The following is a 26377-nucleotide window of genomic DNA, read 5'->3' as shown; positions in this document are numbered from 1 at the left end:
AGTGAGTGAATGGGGAAGGAGAAGAAATTTTTTTGAAGGTATGTGGTGCAGAAGCTTGGCACGGGCAGTGCCAATATTAGCTCGTGCAGTGCCAACATTCTGCCAGTTTTTTGGTTTTGGGTGGTTTTGGGTTGGCACGGCCGTGCCAACCTTAGCACGGGCCGTGCCAACATTCTGGTCACGGGGGCTTCAAAATTTTCAGTTTTTCTTGAATCATACTTGGACAATTACCTACAAAACAACTTAAAACAAAGAAAAACAAACAAAACAAAAGCAATTAAATGCGTGGGTTGCCTCCCACGAAGCGCTCGTTTAGAGTCATTAGCTTGACGGTTAGAAAGTGGTTTAACTATCCTATACCCAATCGTTCAGAAAGGGACAATGGCATCAAACTAACATTCTCTCCCAAATCACACATGGCTTTCTCAAAGGTTTCAGATCCTATGACACAAGTTAGGGAAAAGCTTCCTAGATTCTTAAGTTTAGGTGGCAATTTGTTTGGAAGTATTTCAATAAGATTCATAAACTGCTCATCTAACTTGGACTCATCAAACCCTTGTGTTAATGGAATTTCAGGCTCATGAGATGGTGAAACAAATTCCTTTTCATTCTCTCCTATGGCTTTCTCACTTTGAGGCTCATCACACCCTATCTCTCCTTCATTGTTCTTAATTTTCACAACGGGGTCCTCTAATTGTTTACCATCCCTAAGAGTAATAGCACTTATATGGTTTTTGGGGTTGGTTTTGTTTTGGTCTAGGAGGACTTCGTAGGATTGAGAGGAAGTAGCCACATGGTGGGGCACTTGAGAAGTCTGAGTCTGACTGTGAGTAACTATGGAGTCTTCTTTTGATGTAAGTTTGGCAAGAGAGTCCTTCAAAAATTCAGTTTGATTTTTAAGCTCTTGGAGCTGCTCAGATTGATTTATACAAAAAATTTCTAAAAAATGTTCCAAGCTGGATTTTTGAGGGACTCTTTGGTTGTTTGCATAACTGGGTGGTGTTGTTTGTTGTCCAAAAAGAGTTTGAGGGGTTTGAAAAAAATTTTGGTTGTTTCTAAACCCCTGATTATATTGAGCATAGTTTACTTGCTCAGGACTTCTAACAACACTACCTAGTTCGCAATCAATGCCAATATGGCCAAATACACCACAAGTTTCACAAGAAGGAGATGCAGAAGAAGAAGAGGAGATGACACTAACATTTTTGTTTTCAAATTTTTGGGTTAATGCATCAATCTTAACGGCTAGGTGATCATAGTTAGAAACTTCATACATACCTGCCTCCTTTTTGGAGGGTGAAGAATTAGTGATGGCTCTCTCGTTGGTCCACTTGTAATGATTTTGAGCCATGTCCTCAATCAAGGCGTATGCTTCTGTGTAATTCTTGTTCATTAAAGCTCCACCTGCAGCTGCATCAACATAAATTTTTGTGGTATACAAAAGACCATTATAAAAAATGTGAATAATAAGCCAATTCTTTAAACCGTGATGGGGACAAAGTCTAAGCATTTCTTTGAAACGCTCCCACGCATCGTAAAGAGATTCTCCATCTTTTTGAGTGAATTGTGTGATTTGAATCCTTAATTGGACGGTTTTAGAATAGGGAAAGAATCGGGCGAGAAAAACTTGCTTCATTTGTTGCCATGAAAAGATAGAACCAATTTCCAATGAATGAAACCAAGCACTAGCTCTAACCCCTAAGGAGAAAGGAAAGAGGTGCAGCCTTACGGTCTCTTGGTTTGCATTCAAGGTTCCACTGAGTCTTAAAAAGGTTGAAATATGAAAATTCGGATCCTCAGTGGGTGATCCGAAAAATTGATTTTGCTGCACTAAGTGAACAAGTGCAGGTTCTATTTCAAAATTATCCTCAACCGTTGGGTACACAATAGCATCATATGACTCATTTGAAGATGGGATTGCATACTCTTTGAGAGAGCGTTCCTTAGTCATATCGTTATTATCTTCCCAAGAAGTTAAAGGAAAAAGAAGAAATAGAAATTTTTTTTTATTTGGATAGAACTATAAAATATAAAATAAAATAGAATAAAATAAAGCAAAAGATTTTTTTTTTGGAGAGAGATTTTTTTTTTCTAAAATAAAAGAGGAAATAATATATTTTATATATATATATGTTTTTTTTTTGAAAGAAATATAAAAAGAAAAATAAAATAGGATAAAATAACAAAAAAGATTTTTTTTTTTAATCTAATCGTAAAAAAAAAGGTTAACCAAATTACAACAACTCCCCGGCAACGGCGCCAAAAACTTGATAGGCCAAACTGCAAGTGCACGGTCTATCGAAGTAATAGTAGTAAAAGAGTATCGTTCCGCTAGGGAGTTATGAATTCGATTAACTTTTAGAGAATGATTAGAAAAGAAGAAAGATTTTAAAAAGGGAGGTTTAGTTGCTGAAGGTAAATAACAATAATAATAAATAAAGAGCTTTGGGATTATTGGTTCGTCATAACAACGAATCTTTTCACAAGCAAGCCTTAAACTTATAATTATGCGTTAATCTTAATTTCTAAGGACAAGTTTCTCTTTAGCATATCACAGCTTCTCTCGAAGCCAGTGAGTGTATCCCTCCAACAACCACACCTATTCTAATGGGTGATTGCCTTTGGGACCCTTGAAGATCGAAACTTTATGTGTCCCAAGGTTTGCTAGACTATTCTCATGTTTTGCAAACCTTGTCTAAATTCACTTGTTCGGATATCAAAGCTCCGCGTTCGCTTTATGAATTGATATCTGTGATGATGAATTAACCGTTATCAAACCCTCCGCGTTCGCTTCCACAGTTTGATAATAATTAATTCATGTTAAAACGGTGAATTTAGATTAGGAATTAAGGTAACATATAATTAGGGTTTAAGGCTTGGCTTGATCCGGATTACGTCATTAGACTTATCCAACAATCCCAAGACAAAGAAGAGTCTACTCACTAACGTTCATTGTAGACATAAGGGAAGAAGAGAGAAGGCAATAAAGTAAAAGAACAATAATATAAACGTGAACTTTTATTCCAAGAACAAAAGATGATTGTTTAAGATGGAGAGCTACTCTATTTATAGCTTTACAATTGACTTAAAATCTAAGCAACTATAAGGGTTATTCGGTAAAACTACAACAGGGTAACTTGGGCCTAAAGCAAAAGCAGCAAAAGTCATCCAGAGAGGTGGCACGGCCGTGCCATCCTTAGCACGGGCCGTGCCAAGCTTCTGACTTGGGGGAGACTTATTTTTGTCTCCGAATCTTCGTATTTTAGCTCCAAATCAGCTCCAGACTCCTTTCTTTTGCTCCAAGACTTCTTCCATCATATATTCATTCCTGAAATATAAAATATGCAATTGTAGTAAAAAGATTCAAAAAGGAAATAATATTGCAATATAATAAATTCAAATCTAAATAAAACTAAACTAAATAATGCATAAAAATAGACTAAATATTAACTCATCACCTACGGGCACCCTGTTATCTTGTGGAACCCTTCCATTAGAAACTTCACAAAATTACCTTCTTTGCATAAAACATTATAATACTAGCGGTCCAGAATTTCAATTGGCATCAGAGCAGGCACCCTTCCGGTTTTAGGGCGAGCTCCAGGGTAGATACTTTTTGGCGTTATGGACAAGGAAGGAGGATTTGTGAACAGACCACTTCTGTTGGATGGTTCCAACTATGATTATTAAAAATCTCGCATGAGTGCTTTCCTTAAATCAATTGATAGTTAGACCTGGAAAGCAATTCTGAAGGGTTGGAAACATCTCGTTGTACTTGACAAAGATGGAAACAAGACAGCTGATCTGAAACTAGAAGAAGAGTGGTCCAAGGATGAAGATGAATTAGCGCTTGGAAACTCCAAGGAGTGAACAAGAACATGTTCAGACTGATCAAGCAGTGCATTGTGGCTAAGGATGCTTGAGAGATTCTCAAAACTGCTCACGAAGGTACATCTAAAGTTTTTTTGAAGAAATCAAAATGGAATTATATAACCACAACCCCGAGTAGTGCCGAAGCACAAGATGTGCCTATGTCGCCACTGCAGAGTTACAAAAAGTCATAATACAATAGAGCAGCAACACAGATCTCAGCCAATGTCCAAACATGCTAACGGGCTTGACCACCATCGCTGCGTACCAAAAACAAACACAACCTTTTTAGCTTTCAGCCACCCTAGAGACAACAATTTAACCTTATCTAACAAACGGGGTACTATGATTACAATATTATTGAACAGACGATTGTTACGTTCGTTCCACACAACCCAGGTACACAAAAGCCAAATTAGCTGTAGGAACGAACGCTTAGCTTTACCAACACCTGTCATATAAGTAAATTTCACCAAATGATCTGCAAGGTTATTAGAATCCACCGCATCAAAACCAATTCAATCGCGCACCTGCTGCCATAACTGAGCAAAAACCAAGCAAGATAAAAATAGGTGGTCCGCCGTCTCCACGTGACCACACCCTGAAACACAAAAAATATCATCCGCGGGAATAACACCACGCAAAGATCGAGACCTTCAAAGGAACCTGATGATGCCAAACTAGCTCGAAAGGCGTGTCCAACTGGGAGGTTGCATTCACAATTATCAAATCATAAGCACCTCGCACAGAGCACCCCTCAGCAGGATCTGGAAACCACACCCATATATCTGAAACATTTGGAACCAAAGAAACATCAAATAGTAACGCCCTACACTCCTCTAACAGCTCCTCCTCCCACGACCATAATATACGCCTACAACTCCACCCCTCTCCATCCTGTATCCGAACCATAAAGAACCAATTTGCCACTGTAATGATTTTGTTCTTTCTATGTCAAACAAATGAGGAAACCGTACACTAAGCGGAGAGCCACCAATCCACCTATGCGTCCAAAACGAAGTTTCAGACCCATCACCCACCTTCCTCATCACACAATTGCCGAACCACCCATCACCATTAACACCGTCAACGTCCTGAATCCTACCTACATCCTGCCACCACAAAGAACTACTCCTGCCCCCACCTCCAACCTCCCACCTATTTCGCCATAACGGGCGACTAAAACATGATACCACAAACCTTCTCTATCAACTAAAATGCTCCAACCCCATTTGCCTAATAAAGTAATATTAAACTCTTTCAACTTCCTAACCCCCAATCCTCTATGCTCCTTTTTAGAACACAAGGTATTCCAACATATCCAAGTAATTTTTCTAGAAACCTCACTCCCCCCCCCCCAAAAAAAAAATTATTCATTAAAGATTCAATGGAAGAAATTATACCTGATGGAGCTTTGAAGAAGGAAAGAGCATGGACAGGCAAAGAAGTTAGAACTGCTTTGAGAAGGATCAAGCGGCCACCGAAGGAAAGAAACCTGCTATTCCAACTCGACAGTCTAGATTTTATGCGATTCACAATGGGGTCCCAAAACGATAGTCTCCGCGGATTATCACAATAGGTAGGCCTAGGTATATAAAAGGAATTTTTCCCACTTTACAACTTAACACCACCGCTGCCTCATGCAACCAAGAATCAGAAATATTAATTCCCACCAGCAAACTTTTATTAAAATTCACCTTCAAACCCCACATGGATTCAAAAATAACAAGAGTTGCTCGAAGAGCCCATACGTTTGCCCAACTTTTGGTTCCTAACAACAGAGTATCATTAGCAAATTGGAGATGAGATACTACAACCTGATTTACACTGCCAACCGCATAGCCTGAGAATAAGTTATTATCAACCATGGCTTTCATCAAAATGTTAAGACCCTCAGCCACAATCAGAAACAAAAAAGGGGATAAGGGGTCCCCCTGACGTAAGCCTCTATGTAAATGAAACTCCTCAGTAGGACTGCCATTAACAAGAACAGAAGCTGTAGCAGTCCCCACACATTCTCTAATCCACTTTCGCCATAAAATAGGAAAAGACATATCCTCCATAACTGAATCCAAGTAGCCCCAGTCAACTGAATCATAGGCTTTTTCAAAATCTACCTTAAACATCATAAGTTCCTTCTTACGCTTACGGGCCTCATCAACAACCTCATTAGCTATGAAAATCCCATCAAGAATTTGGCAATTTTTTACAAAAGCATACTGAGTCTCAGATACCACACTACTAATCACCAACCTCAACCTATTTGCCAACAACTTTGCTATGATTTTATACATGCTACCCACCAACGAGATCGGACGAAAGTCGTTAAGTTTCTGCGGATTGTCAAACTTCGGAATGAGAACAATGAAAGTGGTGTTAATACCATTAACCAGTTTGCCATTTCGATGAAACTCAGACACAAACCTCATAACATCATCTTTCAACTCTAGCCAAAATTCTTTTATAAAACCAAAGTTTACCCCATCCAGACCTGGACTTTTAAAGCTATAACAATCCCAAATAGCCTCTTTAACTTCAACCTCTGAAAAAGGTTTAATCAGGTCCCTGCCCTCAACCATGGACAGCGACCGAAACTTAAGATTAGCCACACTTGGTCTCTCCTCATCACGCGACTGGAAATGCTTCTCAAAATGAGTGAAAGTTGCGTGCCTAACCGGGTGAACACCTTCAATCCTCACACCATCAACCAACACAGAAACAATAGCATCATGACGGCGACGCGAAGACAAAATCGAATGGAAATATTTGCTGTTCGTGTCACCTTCGCGGAGCCATTGGTTCCTCGATTGCTGCCAACATATGCTAGAGTTAATCCGCGACAGGGAATGAATATTAGCCGAAACATCATGCAATTCGTCACATTCAGACAGTTCATCACTTTCACCTTTGCCATCTAACACCGCCAACCTATCTTTTAATGAAGCAATTTTCGCAGGCAAATTTTGAGAGTGCGAGGTGAGCCAAACTTTCAATGCCAATTTAATTAATTTGACTTTTTCTTTTAACACATAACCACCCCAACCATCTACTTGCAAAGATTTTCAAGTACTACTCACAAATTTCTTATACCCGGGTGTGTCTGACCAACACTTCTGAAACCGAGAAGGCTGAGGTCCCCAATTCTCTTCATTCATCGTAAGAAGCAATGGCCAGTGATCTAAAAACCCTCTCAATTGAGCAATTTGCACACAATTAGGCCACACCAAGCACCAATCTTCAGATAGTAAAAACTGATCGATACGACTCATTGATTTTCCATCTCCTTTGAACCAGGTAAAGTTACATCCACACAAAGATAAATCAAGCAAAGCATTATCATCTATAAATTGATTAAATGGCCCGTAATCCCACCACCAGAAAAAGTCACTGGCCGTCTTTCCTCTCTGCACCTCACCGCATTAAAGTCACCACAGACACAGATCTTCTTTCCCCGCAAAGCGTGCAAACGTGCCGATAAAAAATCCCATAACATTATTTTTGCATTACCATCAGACGGGGCATAGACATTAAACAAATGAAAATCCTCATTTGATGAAATGAATCGTCCATTTATGCTCAACACATGATCAAACTTGCAAGACGACCACACCTCAACCTCTAACGAATCCCATATTATCAACAACCCTCCAGATGCCCCTTGGAACGGACGAAAAGAAAAAGCCGTCGGCCTGTCATCCCACACCGACATACATATACCCACATCAAACCTTTGAAGTTTCGTTTCTTGAATGCATAAAATCAACGGACGCTTGTCTTTCACCAGAGCACGAACATCCTTTCTCTTCTCCGGACCACCTAAACCCCTAATATTCCAAGATACCAGCTTCATCATCCACACCCTCGCCCCTCTCACCACCACCCACACCTCCTACTAAACACCCTCAACCGCACCCCTTGCCCCTCTCTCACCCTCAACTAAATCTTTTTTCTTCCCCTTTCCTTTCCTTGCCAATAACCCAAACCTGTTCTGAGACCCACTAAACTGCACACCAATAGCTTCACCTAAACTCCGCACATCCTCCCTCACCACTTTCTCATTCCCATGCAAAACCACCCAGTGTTTCCAGTCAGAAGTAGCCGAGCTAGAAGAAGAAACATCATCATCCTCACCGCTTTTTTCAATTTGGAAGAGCCTTGATATTTCCATCCATTTAATAGAAAGCCTCGCCACTTTTTTCAAACTATGCACAGAGTGTCGCAACACCCCATTAACTTTCTTACCCTTCTGAGAAGATTCAACTGCCTGAGCACCACTCACTTTCGGCCGCACCCCTTCATTAAAGAATTTCCGAGTTGATGACACGACCTCGGCTTCGCTATGGTGTTGATCACATAACCATTCCAAACTCCATGGGCCAGAAATAATTGAACGATTGATGAAAGTCGTTCTTAGCATCAAACAAGATAAGTATTTGTATATCGTCTCCACAGGGAATAGTGCGTTATCAAGGATAGTTTAACATCAATTATCATTCCAAGTATTAAGAGTACTTGTTTGTTTGAATTGAAATGTAACTAGCTAAACTAATTGCAAAAAGTAAAAGTTGAGATAAATAAGGATTGAAACTTGTTAGGAGCAGAGTTCCTTAACCAAGCGTCACACGTAACCTAATGATCCATACGAATTCTAGCTTTATAAACAACATTATCACAATCAATTCTAAACTATCCTTCGTGTCCAAAGTGATATAATTAACTCTAAGGTATCGTTTAAACATTTGTGTCCAAATCCCTTAAACGATAACAAAGTCGATCAAATAACCTAATCGACCGTGTCCAGCCTGATTAAGTATCCGAAAGCATTTAACTCTTGATTATGGTGATTATCACAGGATTAACAAAGATGTCAAGTAAGTTAACCTAAGATATATTGCTACTCTAGCTCTAGATTCAAGAGTTTGTGTCCAAAGCATCTTGAATCTCATTGAAAGCATTAACACAAGAATAACAACAATATTGAATATAAATTGCTAGAACCATATATTGCAAGATCAAAAGATTACATGTTTAGCAAGGATCAAGTACCTCTCATCCCAACAAAGGGTATTTAGCTACACATCATCATGGAAGCCTTGTAAGGATGGATTGAAAAGGAAGGATTCATTACGCTTGTGATGTCTCAACAAAGAAATAAAGATCCAACTTCCAAAACCACTCTCACTCTATGAAGAACTACCCTATTTTTCTCTCTAAAAATATCTAAAGGTGAAAAACTAAGAAGAACTAGAAACCCTAGATATTTCCTAAGATATTTACCAAGAATAGCAAGTGGGCTATTTATAGAATTCCCACTATGATTGAGCTCGCCTCGCGAGCAGCCTTACTCGCCATGGCGAGTTATGTTTCCTTCACCATTAAGATTCTGCCACGTCACCCTGGGAGGGTCAAACCGCCCTTACTTGCAACGGCGAGTAGCTCTGCTCGCCTCGCGAGCAAGAGGGTGCTCACGGCTTTTTGGCTTGAATTGATGCTCGCCACTGCGAGCTGCTGTGCTCGCCTCACGAGCTGTGTAGTACTTGCGGCCCTTTTGCACTTTTCTTGGCTTTTTCATGCTTGCTTAGTGTCTTGAGGTCAAATCCTGACAATTGGGTAAAGTAAGGCAATTAAAGCGTAATAAGGCAATTATCACTTTTATCTCGGCTTTTCCCTAAATTACTTGCAAAACAAGTAACAAAAGTGCTTAAAATATAACATGAAAGTATCACTTCCTAGCACTTATCAAACTCTCCCCAACTTAACTCTTTGTTTGTCCTCAAACAAAAGATTGAAAATCAAACATGTTAATAGAACAAGACACAAGTACAAAAGGTTTTTGAAAACATCTTCAGATAAATGATTTAAAAGTGAATGCGCTGGCAAGTCTAAGTTTCCAATTAATCTAAAATTCTACTACTTACATGAGATGAGTCCTAAGTACAAAGTTCATGTCAAATATTTCAAAACAATAATACATTTATTTACGAACCACACCTAACACACTTCTTTGAAAGTAGATAAACAATTGAAAACAAATCAATGAGGGTTATGAACACACATCCGAAATTCAAGTTAACATTCCAATCAAGTTATGTGCCCATCCAAATATCATTTCAAAAGGCATAAAAACATGGATCAAAAGGTCTTTGAGGGTTATAACTTGGCTTGGCTATAAAAGAAATGTCATATGTGGGGCAATTGAAATCAAAAAGCCTATCAAAGAGGAACATTCCTTGTATCAACCATTAAAATTCACAATCTTATCTACCAATCATTACAAACCCTTGGTGCTTAAACATGACAAACTTTGATCTTAACAACTTATTTTCTTTTCGGATTTTTCTTTCTTTTTCTCTTTTTCTTTTTCTTTTCATGTACACATTGTTTTTCTTTTCTTTTGTATTTACAACAACATGTTGTCTTGATCAAAGATAAAATTACACCATAGTACTTGACATAAGATTTACATCTACCTTCTCTCCCCAACTTGAATTAACAAATACCCTAATTGAATGTTCCTCTACGCTAAGGCAAAAGGGACAAATAACAATGAAATTTTAGGGTTCAACAATTAAAAACATATCAGAGTCCTAATGTGCGTCAAAAATGAACTGAATTTTGAAAAATTTAAAGGCAACTTCATCAAGCATTGTGCTTATGAATTGACAGTTCAAAATTGATGACTCCGATTCATTTGGCTCAAGTGGGTTAGCAAGTACTCGCTCTACTCACAAGGTAGGCTATTTGTGGTCAAGTATGTTTCACTCATTAACAAAAATGTGCCTTGATCACTTCCATGCCTTCCCACAATTTAAAACAATTATTGGATTTAACATAAAACAACCGAGTTAATCAATGAAAGCCGGTCTCCTTGCATATGTACAAACATTTGAGGTTTCCTCACTTTAGGCTAATACTACGTGGTTCACAAACAAATAAATTATTGTAAAGAACTAAATGAAATGAAATTTGCACAAAGTACTCGTTCCATATTCGAGTGAAAACCTAGAAAAGCTGGAAACTTGTACCTTGGCTTTGCGCTTTTAATCACAACTATGAATCAAGATCAATCATCTGAGAATTGAAATTTAAGCTTTGGCTATTAAAACCATAAGGGTACTTGATCATACAAAAAAAAAATGCTAAACATGAATTTAACTAATCATAATACGAAAATAAACAATACTAAGATAAATAAGAACATCACAATACTAATTAAATTAATTGTGCCAACGAAACACAATACAACATAACACAATACGATTGTACTAATACAAAAATAAACTGAGTCATTAGTGCCAAATCAAAACACAAAAGAAGTAACATTGTTCAAAAAGTATCATAAGAGAAAGCAAATGAAATATAAGGAAGAGAGCAAGAAATGAATGAAAGCTTGATAAAATCACTCTATGAAGAACTGGCTTTCAAGACTTTTCCTCCTCCTTAAGATTGCATGTCATCATCCGAGCCATCATGAGTAGATGTAGCACTCGGTACATTTGCTGGATCATCTCTATCATCATCCTCGTTACCACCTACATCTTCTCCCATGGTTGCATCCTCATGCCCTGCAAAGTCTCCAACCCCTCCATATGGACCTGGCATGCCCTCAGGCCAATTAAAATAGGTCTGAAAAGCCTGTGGTGTTATGAACTGATCCATCACCTCCTGTGGGTAGCCTACTTGCTGCTGCATGACATACTGAGATTGTTGGAAGTAGGTGTTTGCACGGTTTTGAGCTGTCAGCATATTCCAAGTGTGCATATTGCTTTGATGCTGCCACTGAACGTAGCTAGCAAAATCAAAGGCAGCAGTGGGTTGGAATGGCATGGGTTCTTCCTGTGGAGGAGGTGCCTGAGAAGATGAAGCTTGCTTACCCTTACCTTTATCTTTCTTAGATTCACCCATGATGAAACGGGTGATGAAAATATCATTGATGGGGTTGCGAATTTTCTCATGAACGGCTGAAGGAAGCTTCATACCGGTATCCTTAATGAGTCCCAAGATGAGACCGGGGAAGAATAGGCGGGCTAGTGGCTCACCCTTCCCTTGTAAAGTGACTTTCCTCAACTCCCAAGCAATGGTTCGAGCTATGTCCACTGGTTTGCCATTAAGGATATAGTAAATGAGGGGGCACACTTCCACAACACAATCAGACATGTGGCTACTAGGCATTACATTATAGAGGATAAATTTCTGGATGATTTTGGCTGGGTTAGTCATGAATTTGTATTGGCAGCGATGCTCTCTCCCGGCTTCACTCTTGTCATAGTTGAAACCCTCAAGCAAAAGAAATCGTTTGATTTCTTCATGAGTTTCATCAACCTTAAAGTGCCCCAAGTTTCTCTTAGTGTGGAATTCATCATACTCATGGTCACGGGGTAGTTCGAAGGGATTGCCAATGTATTTGTTGAGGGCTGCCCTATCAAATTTAATGGTGCGACCCCGGACAACAGTCTCATATGGAAAGATATCAGTGAGGGGATTTTCTGGAAGAGCATTGGCGTAAAACTCACGCACAAGTTCAGCATTTAAGTTGGTGATGGGGTTGCACAATCTATCCCACCCTTGGTCTTTTAAAAGTTTAGCAATTTCCCCGTAAGGTCCGTTAGGGCTTATGTTAAACACTCTCTCAGCCCACATGTTTTGGTCGAGTAACTCAACGTACCTACCTGATGGTAACGGGTTTTAAATCTGGTTGAGTCAAAGCTTTGGTTTCTAGAGGGTTGGGGTGCAGAGGCTTCCCCCTTCTTTCTCTTGTGAGTATTCTTAGGAGCCATACTTGCAAAACAGCCAGTAAATCCATACACAATACAATATAGAAGTTAAAAATTTGTATGGAAACAAAGCAGCATAACTGGCATCACTAAATATGGAAACCAGAACAAAAAATTTCAGGTTCTGAAGCTACTCGCCTCGCGAGCAGCTCTACTCGCAGTGGCGAGTAAGCAGATGAATTTCTGGGTTTTAGGATGAGCACTCGCCTCGCGAACAATTAACCTCGCCACAGCGAGTAACCCAGAATTTGGCCAAAATCGAATTTTTACAACAGTGGTTCAGTTTAAAAGGAATCCTAACCCTAAATAAAGCAATTGTGCCCCTTGTAGTGACCTAAAGATGAACTGAATCATGCCATTGCTTTGTAATTCGATTTTATGCCACAAAACCCTAATTTTTATTTTCAAAAATTTACAAAAGGGTTAATCAAAAGATGTGGCTTAGAAAGAAAAGCAATACAAAATTGTACATGATTCTGTTTTATCTTAGGCATATGGGTGCTAAATCAAAACAACAGTTTCAACAAAAATCAATCTTCTAATCCTAGGGTTTACATGAATTCAAAATTGAAAATAAATAGAAGTTGAAGAAAGGATTCAAACCTGTTGGACGATTAAACTGATGCAAGTGCAAAATAAAGAGAAAAGATTAAGTGGACTTGGTTAGACTTTGAAGATTTAAGGTTAGTGATGATAATAGAGAGAAGAATGTGAAAATTTTTTGATGAGAGAGAGTGTAAAAACGAAAATGATAAGGGAAAGGTGATAATGGGTGGTTAAGGAAAATAATGGGGGAGTTAATGTGAGTTAGTGGTCTTGGGATACGTAACTGCCCAACTGAGTCTACTCGCCTCGCGAGAAACATTACTCGCAGTGGCGAGTTAATTGGTCTTTGACCATGCCGACTACAAGCTTGCTCGCAGTGGCGAGCAGTTTTACTCGCCTCGCGAGTGGTAACAATTTTGGATTTAGGCTTTCTTTTTGGCTCCTGCTTTTGGAGGTTTTGATGCATCCACATGACTCTAATACCTAATATGCCTTAAAACAATAAATAGACTTACAAAGTTGGGTTGCCTCCCAACAAGCGCTTGTTTTACGTCGTTAGCTCGACGCCTTTTTGGTAAGGGCGGCCAAAATGAAACGGAAAGCACATCATCTTTCGAAACCCTACGTTTTGGTAGGAATTCCATGAACTTTAGGAACAAATGATTTGGAGTCCATGACCTCCCTAGATTTGGTTTATTGAACAAGGTGCAAATTTCGTCAATTACCCGATCGATTTCTACCTTGTTCATTTTCTTCCCTCTTGTTTCCATTAAATCTTCCTTGATTAGTAACCGTTCCTTTTTCTCAACCACCATTACTTCTTCAATATCAACAGTTGTAACTTCCTTATTTTGAACAACAACTTCTTCAACAATCTCTCCGACTCTTTCAAACATGTTTGGATTATTTTCTTGTTCTCCAAGAGTGGATTGATTGTTGGCTTGGTTATCCATGATTTGTGCTTGAATCAACTCAATTTGAAGTGATAAAGTCTTCAATCTTTGGTTGGTATCTTGCATGTTTATCATGGATTGTTGCATGAAGATGTTCAAAGTATTTTCTATCACCGAATATCTTTCATCTTCAAAAGAATGTTGCGGATATTGTTGATAGGATTCATACTCGGGTGGAGTATAGAAGTTGCTATAACCATGATCAGCCATGATTGTGGCTAGGTGATGATCCTAAAATGGAAACAACTAACAAGAAACTTTTCTTTGTTTATCAACAAGGGGTTAGTACAAACAACTATCAAATAAAGAAAACTATTTACGGATTATGTACGAATGCTTAAAATGATAAATCAATCGTTCTATCTATGATAACTAAACACCATTCCCCGACAACGGCGCCATTTTGATGAAAGTCGTTCTTAGCATCAAACAAGATAAGTATTTGTATATCGTCTCCACAGGGAATAGTGCGTTATCAAGGATAGTTTAACATCAATTATCATTCCAAGTATTAAGAGTACTTGTTTGTTTGAATTGAAATGTAACTAGCTAAACTAATTGCAAAAAGTAAAAGTTGAGATAAATAAGGATTGAAACTTGTTAGGAGTAGAGTTCCTTAACCAAGCGTCAGACGTAACCTAATGATCCATACGAATTCTAGCTTTATAAACAACATTATCACAATCAATTCTAAACTATCCTTCGTGTCCAAAGTGATATAATTAACTCTAAGGTATCGTTTAAACATTTGTGTCCAAATCCCTTAAACGATAACAAAGTCGATCAAATAACCTAATCGACCGTGTCCAGCGTGATTAAGTATCCGAAAGCATTTAACTCTTGATTATGGTGATTATCACAAGATTAACAAAGATGTCAAGTAAGTTAACCTAAGATATATTGCTACTCTAACTCTAGATTCAAGAGTTTGTGTCCAAAGCATCTTGAATCTCATTGAAAGCATTAACACAAGAATAACAACAATATTGAATATAAATTGCTAGAACCATATATTGCAAGATCAAAAGATTACATGTTTAGCAAGGATCAAGTACCTCTCATCCCAACAAAGGGTATTTAGCTACACATCATCATGGAAGCCTTGTAAGGATGGATTGAAAAGGAAGGATTCATTACACTTGTGATGTCTCAACAAAGAAATAAAGATCCAACTTCCAAAACCACTCTCACTCTATGAAGAACTACCCTATTTTTCTCTCTAAAAATATCTAAAGGTGAAAAACTAAGAAGAACTAGAAACCCTAGATATTTCCTAAGATATTTACCAAGAATAGCAAGTGGGCTATTTATAGAATTCCCACTATGCTTGAGCTCGCCTCGCGAGCAGCCTTACTCGCCATGGCGAGTTATGTTTCCTTCACCATTAAGATTCTGCCACGTCACCCTGGGAAGGTCAAACCGCCCTTACTCGCAATGGCGAGTAGCTCTGCTCGCCTCGCGAGCAAGAGGGTGCTCACGGCTTTTTGGCTTGAATTGATGCTCGCCACTGCGAGCTGCTGTGCTCGCCTCGCGAGCTGTGTAGTACTTGCGGCCCTTTTGCACTTTTCTTGGCTTTTTCATGCTTGCTTAGTGTCTTGAGGTCAAATCCTGCACAATTGTGTAAAGTAAGGCAATTAAAACGTAATAAGGCAATTATCACTTTTATCTCGGGTTTTCCCTAAATTACTTGCAAAACAAGTAACAAAAGTGCTTAAAATATAACATGAAAGTATCACTTCCTAGCACTTATCAACGATCTTCCCGGGGAGGGCATGACACTGTTTGTGTTCTTCTATGCATCCTCTTCGTGACCATCACAATACCACTAGGCTGGACCTCTGTCTGCTCAACAACATCCGCTTTTCGAGCCATCACAGGCTCAACATCAATCATGTGCAGACCCTGGGAAGTAACATATTTGGTTGATGAAGTACACTCAGCCGATTGGATGACTGCTGGCACTTCCTGTTGAGTAGCCACATGCACAAAAGTCTCTCCACCAGAATTTTGATTAGTATGGCTGCCTACACCTTTATCAACATTAGAGTCTGAGTTTTCCAAAATGACCAGATTATCATTAAGATTCATCTGCCCCTCTAAAGTCACCACTTCTTTAACTAATTTATCCACTAAAATGTCAGCATTAGCATCAATTTCCATGGTCCAGCTGCACATCTTCCTAATCGGAATGTGCGTCCTTATCACCATCCTCCTCTTCATAGAGACAAGCATCATCACCAATATTAAATCCCCACTCCTCAATAATCCTCACCTTAACCAATTCCCCATCTATCAAAATCTCCTCGGTACAATTAATAATCTCGAATGAGGCTGTAGCAATCAACACTCGTGCATAATCAAATCTTTCTTTCTCCACCGAGCACGAGTCAGAGCGAAGGTACCGCCCACAATCAAGAATACACATTTTAAAAAAACCTTCATTCCATGCATGAATCGAAATACCATATAACCGCAGCCAAGCGCCCCTTGGAAACGGTAAGACTCCCTTTTTCCAACTCACAACATTTGTGAAGAAATGCTCAAAAAATTCCTTTGCATCATTAATTATCGTGGACACATGAACATCAGTTGCACTTCGGATCAACACTCTATCAACACCCATCTGTGTAATCTCAATGTCATCAAAACCCGTATCCGCAATTCGATTTTGAACCACCGGTATAGATTCGCCATTAATGACAGAAGCCACAACACCTCTAAAGTTAAAAAGTCTAGACTTCAACTTCTTACCACCAAGTTTGAGAATCTAAAAATGAAGGAGGATGAGAACATACAAGATTATTATATGAATGTCCTTGACATTGCAAACTCTTTTGACTCACTTGGGGAAAAAATGTCTGATGAAAAACTCGTAAGGAAAATTCTCAGATCTCTACTTAAGAGATTTGATATGAAGGTGACTGCGATTGAAGAAATAACCTCAACAAACCCAAAATATAATATTTAACGAGCTAACCTACCCAGGCCACACGAAAACCAATCACACAAACCCCACAATACATATACACCAATATTTTTCTGAAACCCCAAAATGAATACTTGCTGAATATTGCTTAATTTCCCTGTGACGAAATAGAGTCATTGTACATTGTCTAGTATCTGCTCCATGACCTACACCCACAAAAGCACAGCCTCTATTTTGTTCCTTTGAATAAAAGACTCCAGGTAAACAATTGTAATTGAAACCAAACCAAAACTAACTTATTCACCGATCATTCATCTTCCAATGATTGTATTCCCTATTTGCAACTCCAACAATTAATTTATCAAATTTGCTCCATTGTTATTATTATTTAAGTAAGATGCAACAACTACTTGAATAGCTAGAACGATTTTCATCTACAAAAAATGGTAATATATGTTGATGTTCTAAATCTAGTTCTAGTATCCATGGTTTACTGATGATCTATATTTGTAGGAATTGACCCATAAGAGATAATGAATAAAGTTGATAATGATACAAGTTGCACCCAGTAGCTCCTAAAGCTCCTCCCACCTATTGATAAAACTCCAGCCAAAGTAAAAAGATCAGCTGAGCCTAAAAAAAAGTAATGTAAAGCCAGCCATAAAAATGTTATGGGCAGAGGGTTTGTTGAATCAAACAAACAAAAATTTGACGCTGTTTTCTTTCTCTGTGTTATTCTCATTTTAGTTTTGCTTACTTTTATAGAAAATGGAGCTTTGACTTGGTTATAGGCTGGAGCAAGGATCATGAGTGTGAATCTGAAGGGACTTTGAATGAATCAAGCATTGATTATGGTTGACATGGATATGGAAAGTATTTTTCATTCAATCATTACTTCTTCCTTTGTGAAGTTAATCATTGCGTGAACTGGTTCCATCACAGCTTTGTTGAGGCATTTTAGGCTTTGTGTTATATATTGGCGTTTGATCTATCATCGTCTCTTTTTTAGTTTTGGTTTCTTCTCCGTCACCTATTTCAGTTGTGTAAGATGGAGAGACTTGCCAGTTCCAAGAATTCTTTGCTTCGTCCTACAAGATGTTGATTCATACCCTTCTAACTTTTCCTTCCTACCTTTAAAAGTACATGTTATATCCATAATCAATTTTGTAACTGAAAATTATTGAAGTATAGGAGGTACAAGTATAAGAGTGGATATATTTTCTGATACTCATTATGTCCTCAAAGGATCACAAATCCACACTATCCCTTTTGGTATGTACTTTGAGATGATCCCTACTATCCCACTTTTATTATTCACATTAAAATTTGAAGAGGACAAATATACTATCATGTCATCAGAAATCATCCAGGATTAATTAGTTTTCAGCTTAGATGATGACTCTTCTTCCAAGGTTGAAAACAGGAGCTTTAAATACACATAAAGAGGCTTGTTTCAAGGATATATAATAATCAGAAGAAGTTTGACTCATTTTCTTTTCTGAATCACAATTTGATGAGTAAGAAGGGTAAAAATATGGCAATAGCAAAATTGATACTACACCTCATGATTCAGCAGTACTAAGCCTTTGAGTAGGTTAAGATGTGGGCGAAGCTTAATTAACAGAGTCTTCAAACTAATAAAAAATAGTAGCAACTTTGTGCTACAAATTAATCAAAAGTTTGTATGACCAAATAAAATGTGCATAAATGAAAGAGTACAATCGTCACTCGAAAACAATGGTATGCGATGGTGTGAGGCTGAGTTGGAGAAGCAACGATATGACACTCGGTCAGAGGAGGCGAAGAGCGGCGGTATGTTAAGTGAGCCTTAGGTTGAGTTGTAGTGCGACCTTGGTTGAGGTTCAAAAGGGAAAGTGAGTATTGTGAAAGTGGAATAGTTGTGTGTGAGGATATATAATAAACATTTGTCCTTAAATTAAAGGGTAAACTACACTCCCCTCCCTTGAAAGATACTTGAATTACACTCTCCTTCCCTCTTATGCAAATCATATTAGAAAATATTTCACTCCCCACCTTTGAAAGAAACTTGAATTACATTCCCCACCCCTGTTATGTTAAAATCGAACAAGACTGGTAACCCGAGGGTTAACCCAAACCCTGGTCTTTGTCTCAGTTATGACCTTGTCGTGTCCCATACTAATAGTCCCTATTTATATCGTGAATGGGTCCAACTCTTCCCATTGCCTTCTGGTTAGGACGGGTTGTAAGATAGAGACCGAGTTTTATACACCCTTTGCTCTATACAATTATTTTATTATGCATCCAATGACATGTTTTATTTTTGTCAAGTAGTCTAGTGACTATAAATTCTCCTCTTCAGATAAGTAAGTAGGCAATTCGAGGTTCTAACCCCGACCCCTACATATATTTAAGCAATGTCTCTTCCAACTGTGTTAGGATCACACACATGCATCCAAGAATAAGTTGCAACATCGATTAATAAATATAAAAACATTCATATTCAATTGATGTGACAACACATGAATGGATGCAATTGTAAAATAATTGTAAACTTATTGACATGTAAAAAAAATTCGCCTATAAAAAAAGTAAACTAGGTGTGTACATGGGTTGGGTTGAGCAAGTTTTGGCCAAAGTGTTACCCAATTTAATCAAACCTAATGTATTTGGGTAAAAGACTCGCATTTTTTTATGTCAAACCCAAATTGTACGAACTTGATAATCAGCGGGTTGGTTTAGGTTGGGTCGACAAGGGCACAAAGTATTCCACGAAAACACACATGCATGAGGCAGGTTTTTTTTAATTAACTAATGAATAAATATATTTAAATTAAATTTTAGTACTCAAACTGCTATAACACTTAAATTTATTTGAAACGTATGTTTGGTAAAAAGAAGCTATAAGCTAGCTGATAGCTGAAAAGCTAGCTGGTAGCTGATGACTGATAGTTGATAGCTTATAGCTGAAAAGTTAGCTTATTAAAATAAAAAGTGTTTGGTAAAAATAGTTGTTCAAGTGGCTGATAAATATAAAATGACGTAAAAGGACAATCTTTTTTTATAAATCATATATACAATTTTTATCAATTAATGTATTTATTTTTAAATGTTTTAATTTATTTCAAAATATTTTCATCTCCCAAATGATAAATGTTTTTATGAATTCAATTGACATTTTTTATTTAACAGTTTTTTTTTTTTTACAAATTTCAGTTAACTACAGTTTCGTCACTATTGATTATATATGTTATGTAAAATTATATATTATATGAATCATGAAAAAAAGAAAAAGGGTTGTGGCCAATGTACAAATTAAGAGCAAGTCACAGAAAATATGGAGCAAGAAAAAGTATAAATAATGTGAGCAATACTGAATAGACAGATACTACCCACACCCCAAATAATCCAAGTTACACCCCAAAGTTACTAATATACCCTTTAATTAAAATAAAAATTCAATTCAATTCAAAACCCACAAAAAATTATTACGTATTCTAAGTTTACGTAGTTTATGTAAACTCAGTTTACATGAGTTAAGTAAACTGAATTTACATACACTACGTAAACTGAGTTTACATACACTATGTAAACTGAATTTACATAAAGGTAAGTAAACTGAGTTTTAGTTCATGTAAACTGAGTTTACGTAGTTTATGTAAACTGAGTTTACATACACTACGTAAAAGTTTATGTAAACTCAGTTTACATGAGTTAAGTAAACTGAGTTTACATACGCTACGTAAACTGAATTTACATAAAGTAAAATAAACTGAGTTTTAGTTCATGTAAACTGAGTTTACGTAGTTTATGTAAACTGAATTTACATACACCACGTAAACTGAGTTTAGGTGTATGTTATTCCTTTTAGAATATGTACGTAAAATAAATTCATGTGACACCTATGTGTAAACTTAAATTACGTTACCCTTCTACGTAAACTTAAATCAAACAAATCGATGTCGATAGACAAACGTGAAATTAACAACTATAAACATGCATGGTAAAATTAACAACATCGAATAAATCATAGAACAAACGATAAATAGAAACTCGAAGAAATTTATGAAATTCACTTACTTGTATTAATCGAGTACGTATCAATGGAAGATATGTTGATTCAATTGGCGATTTTAGTAGGTATTGATTGCATATACATGGTGGTTTGTGGGTGAAAAAGGGGTGAGGGTTCAGAATGATAATAAAAGAAGGGTTTTTAGAAATTTAGATGAAGAGGACAATTTTGGTATTATTGTAAAAAATTTAATAAATTTGGGTGTAACTAGGATTATATGGGGTGAAACTAGAAAGAGTCTACTGAATAACGTGTTAACAAAATATAAAACATGGGTAGTTATTAATTATGAATATGGGTAGTTGTTCTATTAAAAAATAATTAATTTAAATTAAGAAGGTTAAAATTGGAATAAAATATAAAAAGCTACATGCTAAAAGCTCAAAAACTACTTGAAATAGCTTTTCAAAAAACGCTATAAGCTAGTGGAAAAAGCTTTTTACCAAACACGTCTTATTCTATCAAAACAAGCTTATAAGCTAGTCCAACAAGGTATATTTATTTGAAACACTACGTCGTTAAGGTATATTTATTTGAAACACTACATCGTTAAGGTATAAAAAGTCTTACACTATATTATAAAAATTCAAAAAATTTAACATTTTTTTTTGAGCAGGTTGGGTTTGTGGTTCACATGTTTGAAATCATAAAATTGTTACTCAAACCAAACTACTACGGGTTTGAATGAGTTGATTCAGGTTGAAATTTTGGGTTGGTTGGTGTTGGATGACCGGGTAGAAAACCCAAACCGTGAACAACCCTACCCAGTTGCCTATACCATCATCTGTCTTTTCCATAAAACTCCGATTTGTTATGGAAAACGATTTTTCCCATTTGTTTGGAAACTTCGCTAAAAATATTTGCTTCCTTTCAGATTTTTCTCCATCTTCAACATCATCATGGGTATATGTTTTTCTTCGACCAGGGTTGTTAGCGGCTCTTGACATGGTATGGATAGTAATAAGACTTTTCATTTATTTATTTTACACAAATTTTAAACTTATTTTTTGATCAAACATATAATATTGCACTTATTTATTTTTTAGGGAAAATATTACACTTATTTATACTAATCCCAATAATTATAAAGTCAAATGAAACAAATAATGACCATTCAAAAAAATATGGAAAGAAATCAAAGATTTATACTAATCCCAATAATTATAAAGTCAGATGAAACAAATAATGACCATTCAAAAAAATATGGAAAGAAATCAAAGATTGCATCAAAATAACAAAATATAAAAAAAAATTAAAAATTAATTTCATTAGGGTTAAAACAGCAGTCCCGTGAGCTTAGCTCAATTGGTAGGACAATGCATTATTATATGCAGGGGTCGGGGTTCGAATCTCGGACACCCCACTTATTCACCTTATAAGGTGAATTATAGCCACTAGGCTACCTGACCCAAAAAAAAAAAAAAAAACAACAAGCGAGGGAAAGGGAGGCAGTACATATTGTATTCATGAACGTGATCAAAACCCTTTTTCCAGATAAAGGGAGACTACAGCGCCAAACTCACTTTCAGAGATGGCTTCGTCAAGGATGGTAATTAAAAAGAGAGAAAGGCCTAACATCACCGACACCTTCACTCTCTTTCGGCAATTCACGACACGCTCCGCCTCTGCCCACTCTTCCATTGGACCTAAATCCAGAAATCCTTTGTTTCTTACCCGTGAAGTTCCTCCTCCGGTTACGATGCATCTGCAAATCCTGGAATTCTCTCATCTCCGATCCCAAATTCGCCAGGAAACACTTTTTCATGTCAGCTTCTCGCCGTCTTTACTTCGTAAGCTGCAGAATATTCTCAACCAAGTACGGTTTCAACTCTTACCCTCTCGAGTCCATTCTCACAGAAATAGCAACTGAACAAGAAAAGTTCGAGTATTCTCGCAAGAATTTTCTTATAGATGCTCATCTAATGGATTTATATGGCTTCGCAGGCTCTTGCAATGGAATCCTTTGTATTGTAGATGCCTTTGACAAAGACTTAGTTATATTGTTAAACCCTTCCATTAGAAAATTCAAGGAGTTGCCCCTTCTTGAAAAACAGCCAAATGTAAGGGTGAGTAGGAGGTTTGGGTTTGGCTATGATTCTTTTACAGATAATTACAAGGTGGTTGTTGTTATGAGGTACAGGATGCGTGATGGTAGTCACTATCATGATTATGTTTACAAAACTGAAGTGAAGATTCATACATTAGGTAGCAATATTTGGAAAAGCATTCAAGAGTTTCCTTTTGGTGCCTTCCCTATTCAACAATCTGGAAAATTTGTGACTGGCACGATTAATTGGTTGACCTATATTGATTTTCAAGGAAAAAGTCCGCAGTTTATTGTTTCTTTTCATTTGGGGAAAGACTCTTACCAAAAGGTTTTGCCTCCTGATTATGGAAGGGTAGATGTGTGTAACTTAGCCTTGGGTGTGTTGAGGGATTGTTTGTGTCTGATGTCTTGTGATGATACTTACACTGTAAAGGATTTTTGGGTTATGAAGGAGTATGGAAATAGAGAGTCGTGGACTAAATTGTTCAATGTTTCTTACAGGGGAGATCCAAGTCAATATCATGTATTTTGTGATCCAATATATATTTCGGATGATCAAGTGCTGCTGAAGTTTCGAGGGTATGCAATGTTGAAGTTGGTTGATTCTAGGAATGGTAATGTTACGTCTACTAAATTTAATAACAACCCAGTAGTCTGCGTTGAGAGTTTAATATCACCTTGTTCTTGGTGATGAGATGCAAAATGTGGTGCTTTACCAATTGATCATGTAATTCAATAACAACTTATAATATAAATTCTGTTTATGTTTATTTTATATTAATTTGATTTCCGGTGACTTCTTGTAACATTTGCATCATCATATAGTTTCTAGTTAAATTTTATCTCTCCCTATTAATCATTTTGAACCTTTCTATTTCACTTTGTTCTTTTTCTCTGTGATTTTAGACTCTAAAGAGAGTTGTGATTAAAGAGTAAGTTAAGAAAGAGATTGTTATGTTGGCAATGATAAGCTTAGTTAGAAGGTCTTAAGTTTACTATTGGAAGATGTTGAATATCATTAACGAGGCCTGTTATTTTTTTTTTTATACAATATATAGACCTTTTCTATGTTTTCACTACCTTCCGTGTAACTTTTTGAGTCTAAAATTCCAAACCAATGGGCGCAAGTGCCTCAAGAGATAAAGCATTTCGAAGAAAGTTATCAAGATCCTTATAGAAAGGTTGGGTATAAAGTATAATTGTTATTCTAAGCGGAACTGAAAATTTCTGTTTTGAATGGATAATGACTACAAAATTTACGTGTAAGCTATTCCTGGTTTTGTGCTTCTGAAATTTAGGAATTCCTCTGTTTATAATTTGTTGACATCTATTTTTTTGCAAGAATTTTAGAAGGAATACCTAGAATAATCTATTTACTTAAACAGACCACAATTGTTCTGTTGTACTTGATTTATTACAAATATTAATAGCGGCCATAGCATTGTAGCATAACAAAATACACGTTTAGTTTCAAGACACAATGCCAAGAATGGATGTCCTGTTGTTGATTTGACAATAACTATTATACACAGAGGGGTTAAATGATCCCCTAATCTTTCTTCTTTATGAGAGACAGAGATAGATACATAGACAGCATACACATTGTTGGCTCTTTCAATGCTCCAATAAGATTGATTATAACAGAACAGATAGGAAATCCTTGATCGTGTTTCTTTCCACACAACATCGAACAAATGCATATGATGCGTATATCTAGAAATTTTCATTGTCAAAACAATATGTATCGGTTCTTGTGGTTCGAACAAGCAAGAGGGAGTAGCTGATCTTAGAAAAAAGTACAAAAGATGATTAATTTATGTTTCCTCCTTTTCTTTGGTGGTTACTTTTAGAAGTATATTTTCACTGGCAATATAAATTTGCATTGTAAACTCAAGCAATGTAATTTTTAATTTTTTGGACAAATGTACTTTTCCTCAAGAAAAATTACTATCAAATGATCCCTTGTTTTCCTCTTTCTGCTTCTGCTACATGCGAAGGTGTTAATTCCAAATTGTGGTTTTCTTGAATTGATTCCTGTGCATTAACACATCTTAATATCCCTCGTTGCATGCTTGTTTATTGAACGACTTTAATCACGACACTTAACGGGAATATGACAATCATTCAGTCAGGTTTATTCAATAGTCAAATTTAAGTGATGAACTAATTACTCAGTTTGAAATCTTATCAGAATACCAAGGCAATGCCAATTATATAGCGTAGTCACAATACTTCATTTGAATTTCAACTCTTATGTAAACAGCCGATACTCTCCTTTCCAATAAGTCTACAGAAAACCACCCTCACCCTTACCTCACTACATTGATGGGTCCATCCGCTTGGAGACTGGCAGTACAAGCAGAATTGACTACTAAGATGAAAGTATGTAGGAAGCAAAGACAAAGCTGACAATGAATCAAACTGCGCAGTATAAACTGCAATATTTTTCTTACACCCCAAAATTACCATCAGCTGAATATTCCATGATTTCCCTGTGACGAAACAGAGTCAGTCTCCATGACCTACTCCCACAAAAGCACATCCTCTATTTTGTTCCTTTGAACAAAAGACTCCAAGTAAACAAATTGTAATTGAGACCAAACCAAAACCAACTTCTTCATCAATCAATCATCTTCCAAGGATTGTATTCCCTGTTTTCAACTCCAACAATTAATTCATCAAATTTTCTGCATTGTTATTATTATTTTAGTAAGATGCAACAACTACTTGAATAGTTAGTATGATTTTAATCTACAATAAATGGTTATATATGTTGATGTTCTAAATCTAGTTCTAGTATCCATGATTTACTGAAGATCTATATTTGTAGAAATTGGCCCATAAGAGATAATGAATAAAGTTGAGTCTAATAAGCACACACATCAACAAATTTACACTACTAAAAAAAGGTCATTTTCGGACAAAATTTCGGACGGTTTTGGGACGGAATTTACGGAAAATTCCCACGGAATTCGGACGGAAATGTGTTTTCGGACGGAATTCGAACAGATAGGGCGTTGTCCGAAAAGGCCACGTCGCAAATTGTATTTTCGTCCCAAATTCCGTCCGAAAAATATTTCAGACGGATTTCGTACAGTTTTCGCACAAACACAGTTGTGGGATATTGGACTAAACTTCAAATGGATTTCGGACGAAATTGAATTTATTTTCCTACGGTTTTCAGACGGAATTTAATTTAATTTCCAA

The 26377-nt window shown here is 36.9% G+C and overlaps 1 protein-coding gene and 1 non-coding gene across 2 annotated transcripts; both read left to right on the top strand.

Moving 5' to 3' along the window:
- Positions 1–1481: 1481 nt before the first annotated feature.
- Positions 1482–1588, top strand: LOC146936140 (small nucleolar RNA R71). Its single transcript, XR_015033728.1, has one exon. It is a non-coding gene; the product is annotated as a small nucleolar RNA R71 (small nucleolar RNA).
- A 17178-nt stretch (positions 1589–18766) lies between these two features.
- LOC146936139 (F-box/kelch-repeat protein At3g23880-like) lies at positions 18767–23861 on the top strand. The gene is made up of 2 exons (XM_085749149.1): positions 18767–18881; positions 22687–23861. The coding sequence occupies exons 1-2, from the start codon at positions 18767–18769 to the stop codon at positions 23859–23861; spliced, it is 1290 nt and encodes a 429-aa protein (XP_085605275.1).
- Positions 23862–26377: the final 2516 nt, after the last annotated feature.

This window comes from Medicago sativa, chromosome 3 (genome assembly GCF_051527215.1).
Source record: "Medicago sativa cultivar Bolivia chromosome 3, Bolivia_mono, whole genome shotgun sequence".
Classification (NCBI taxonomy): Eukaryota; Viridiplantae; Streptophyta; class Magnoliopsida; order Fabales; family Fabaceae; genus Medicago; species Medicago sativa.
Note: the sequence above shows the minus strand (reverse complement) of the source record. Positions and strands in the feature narration are given on the sequence as shown.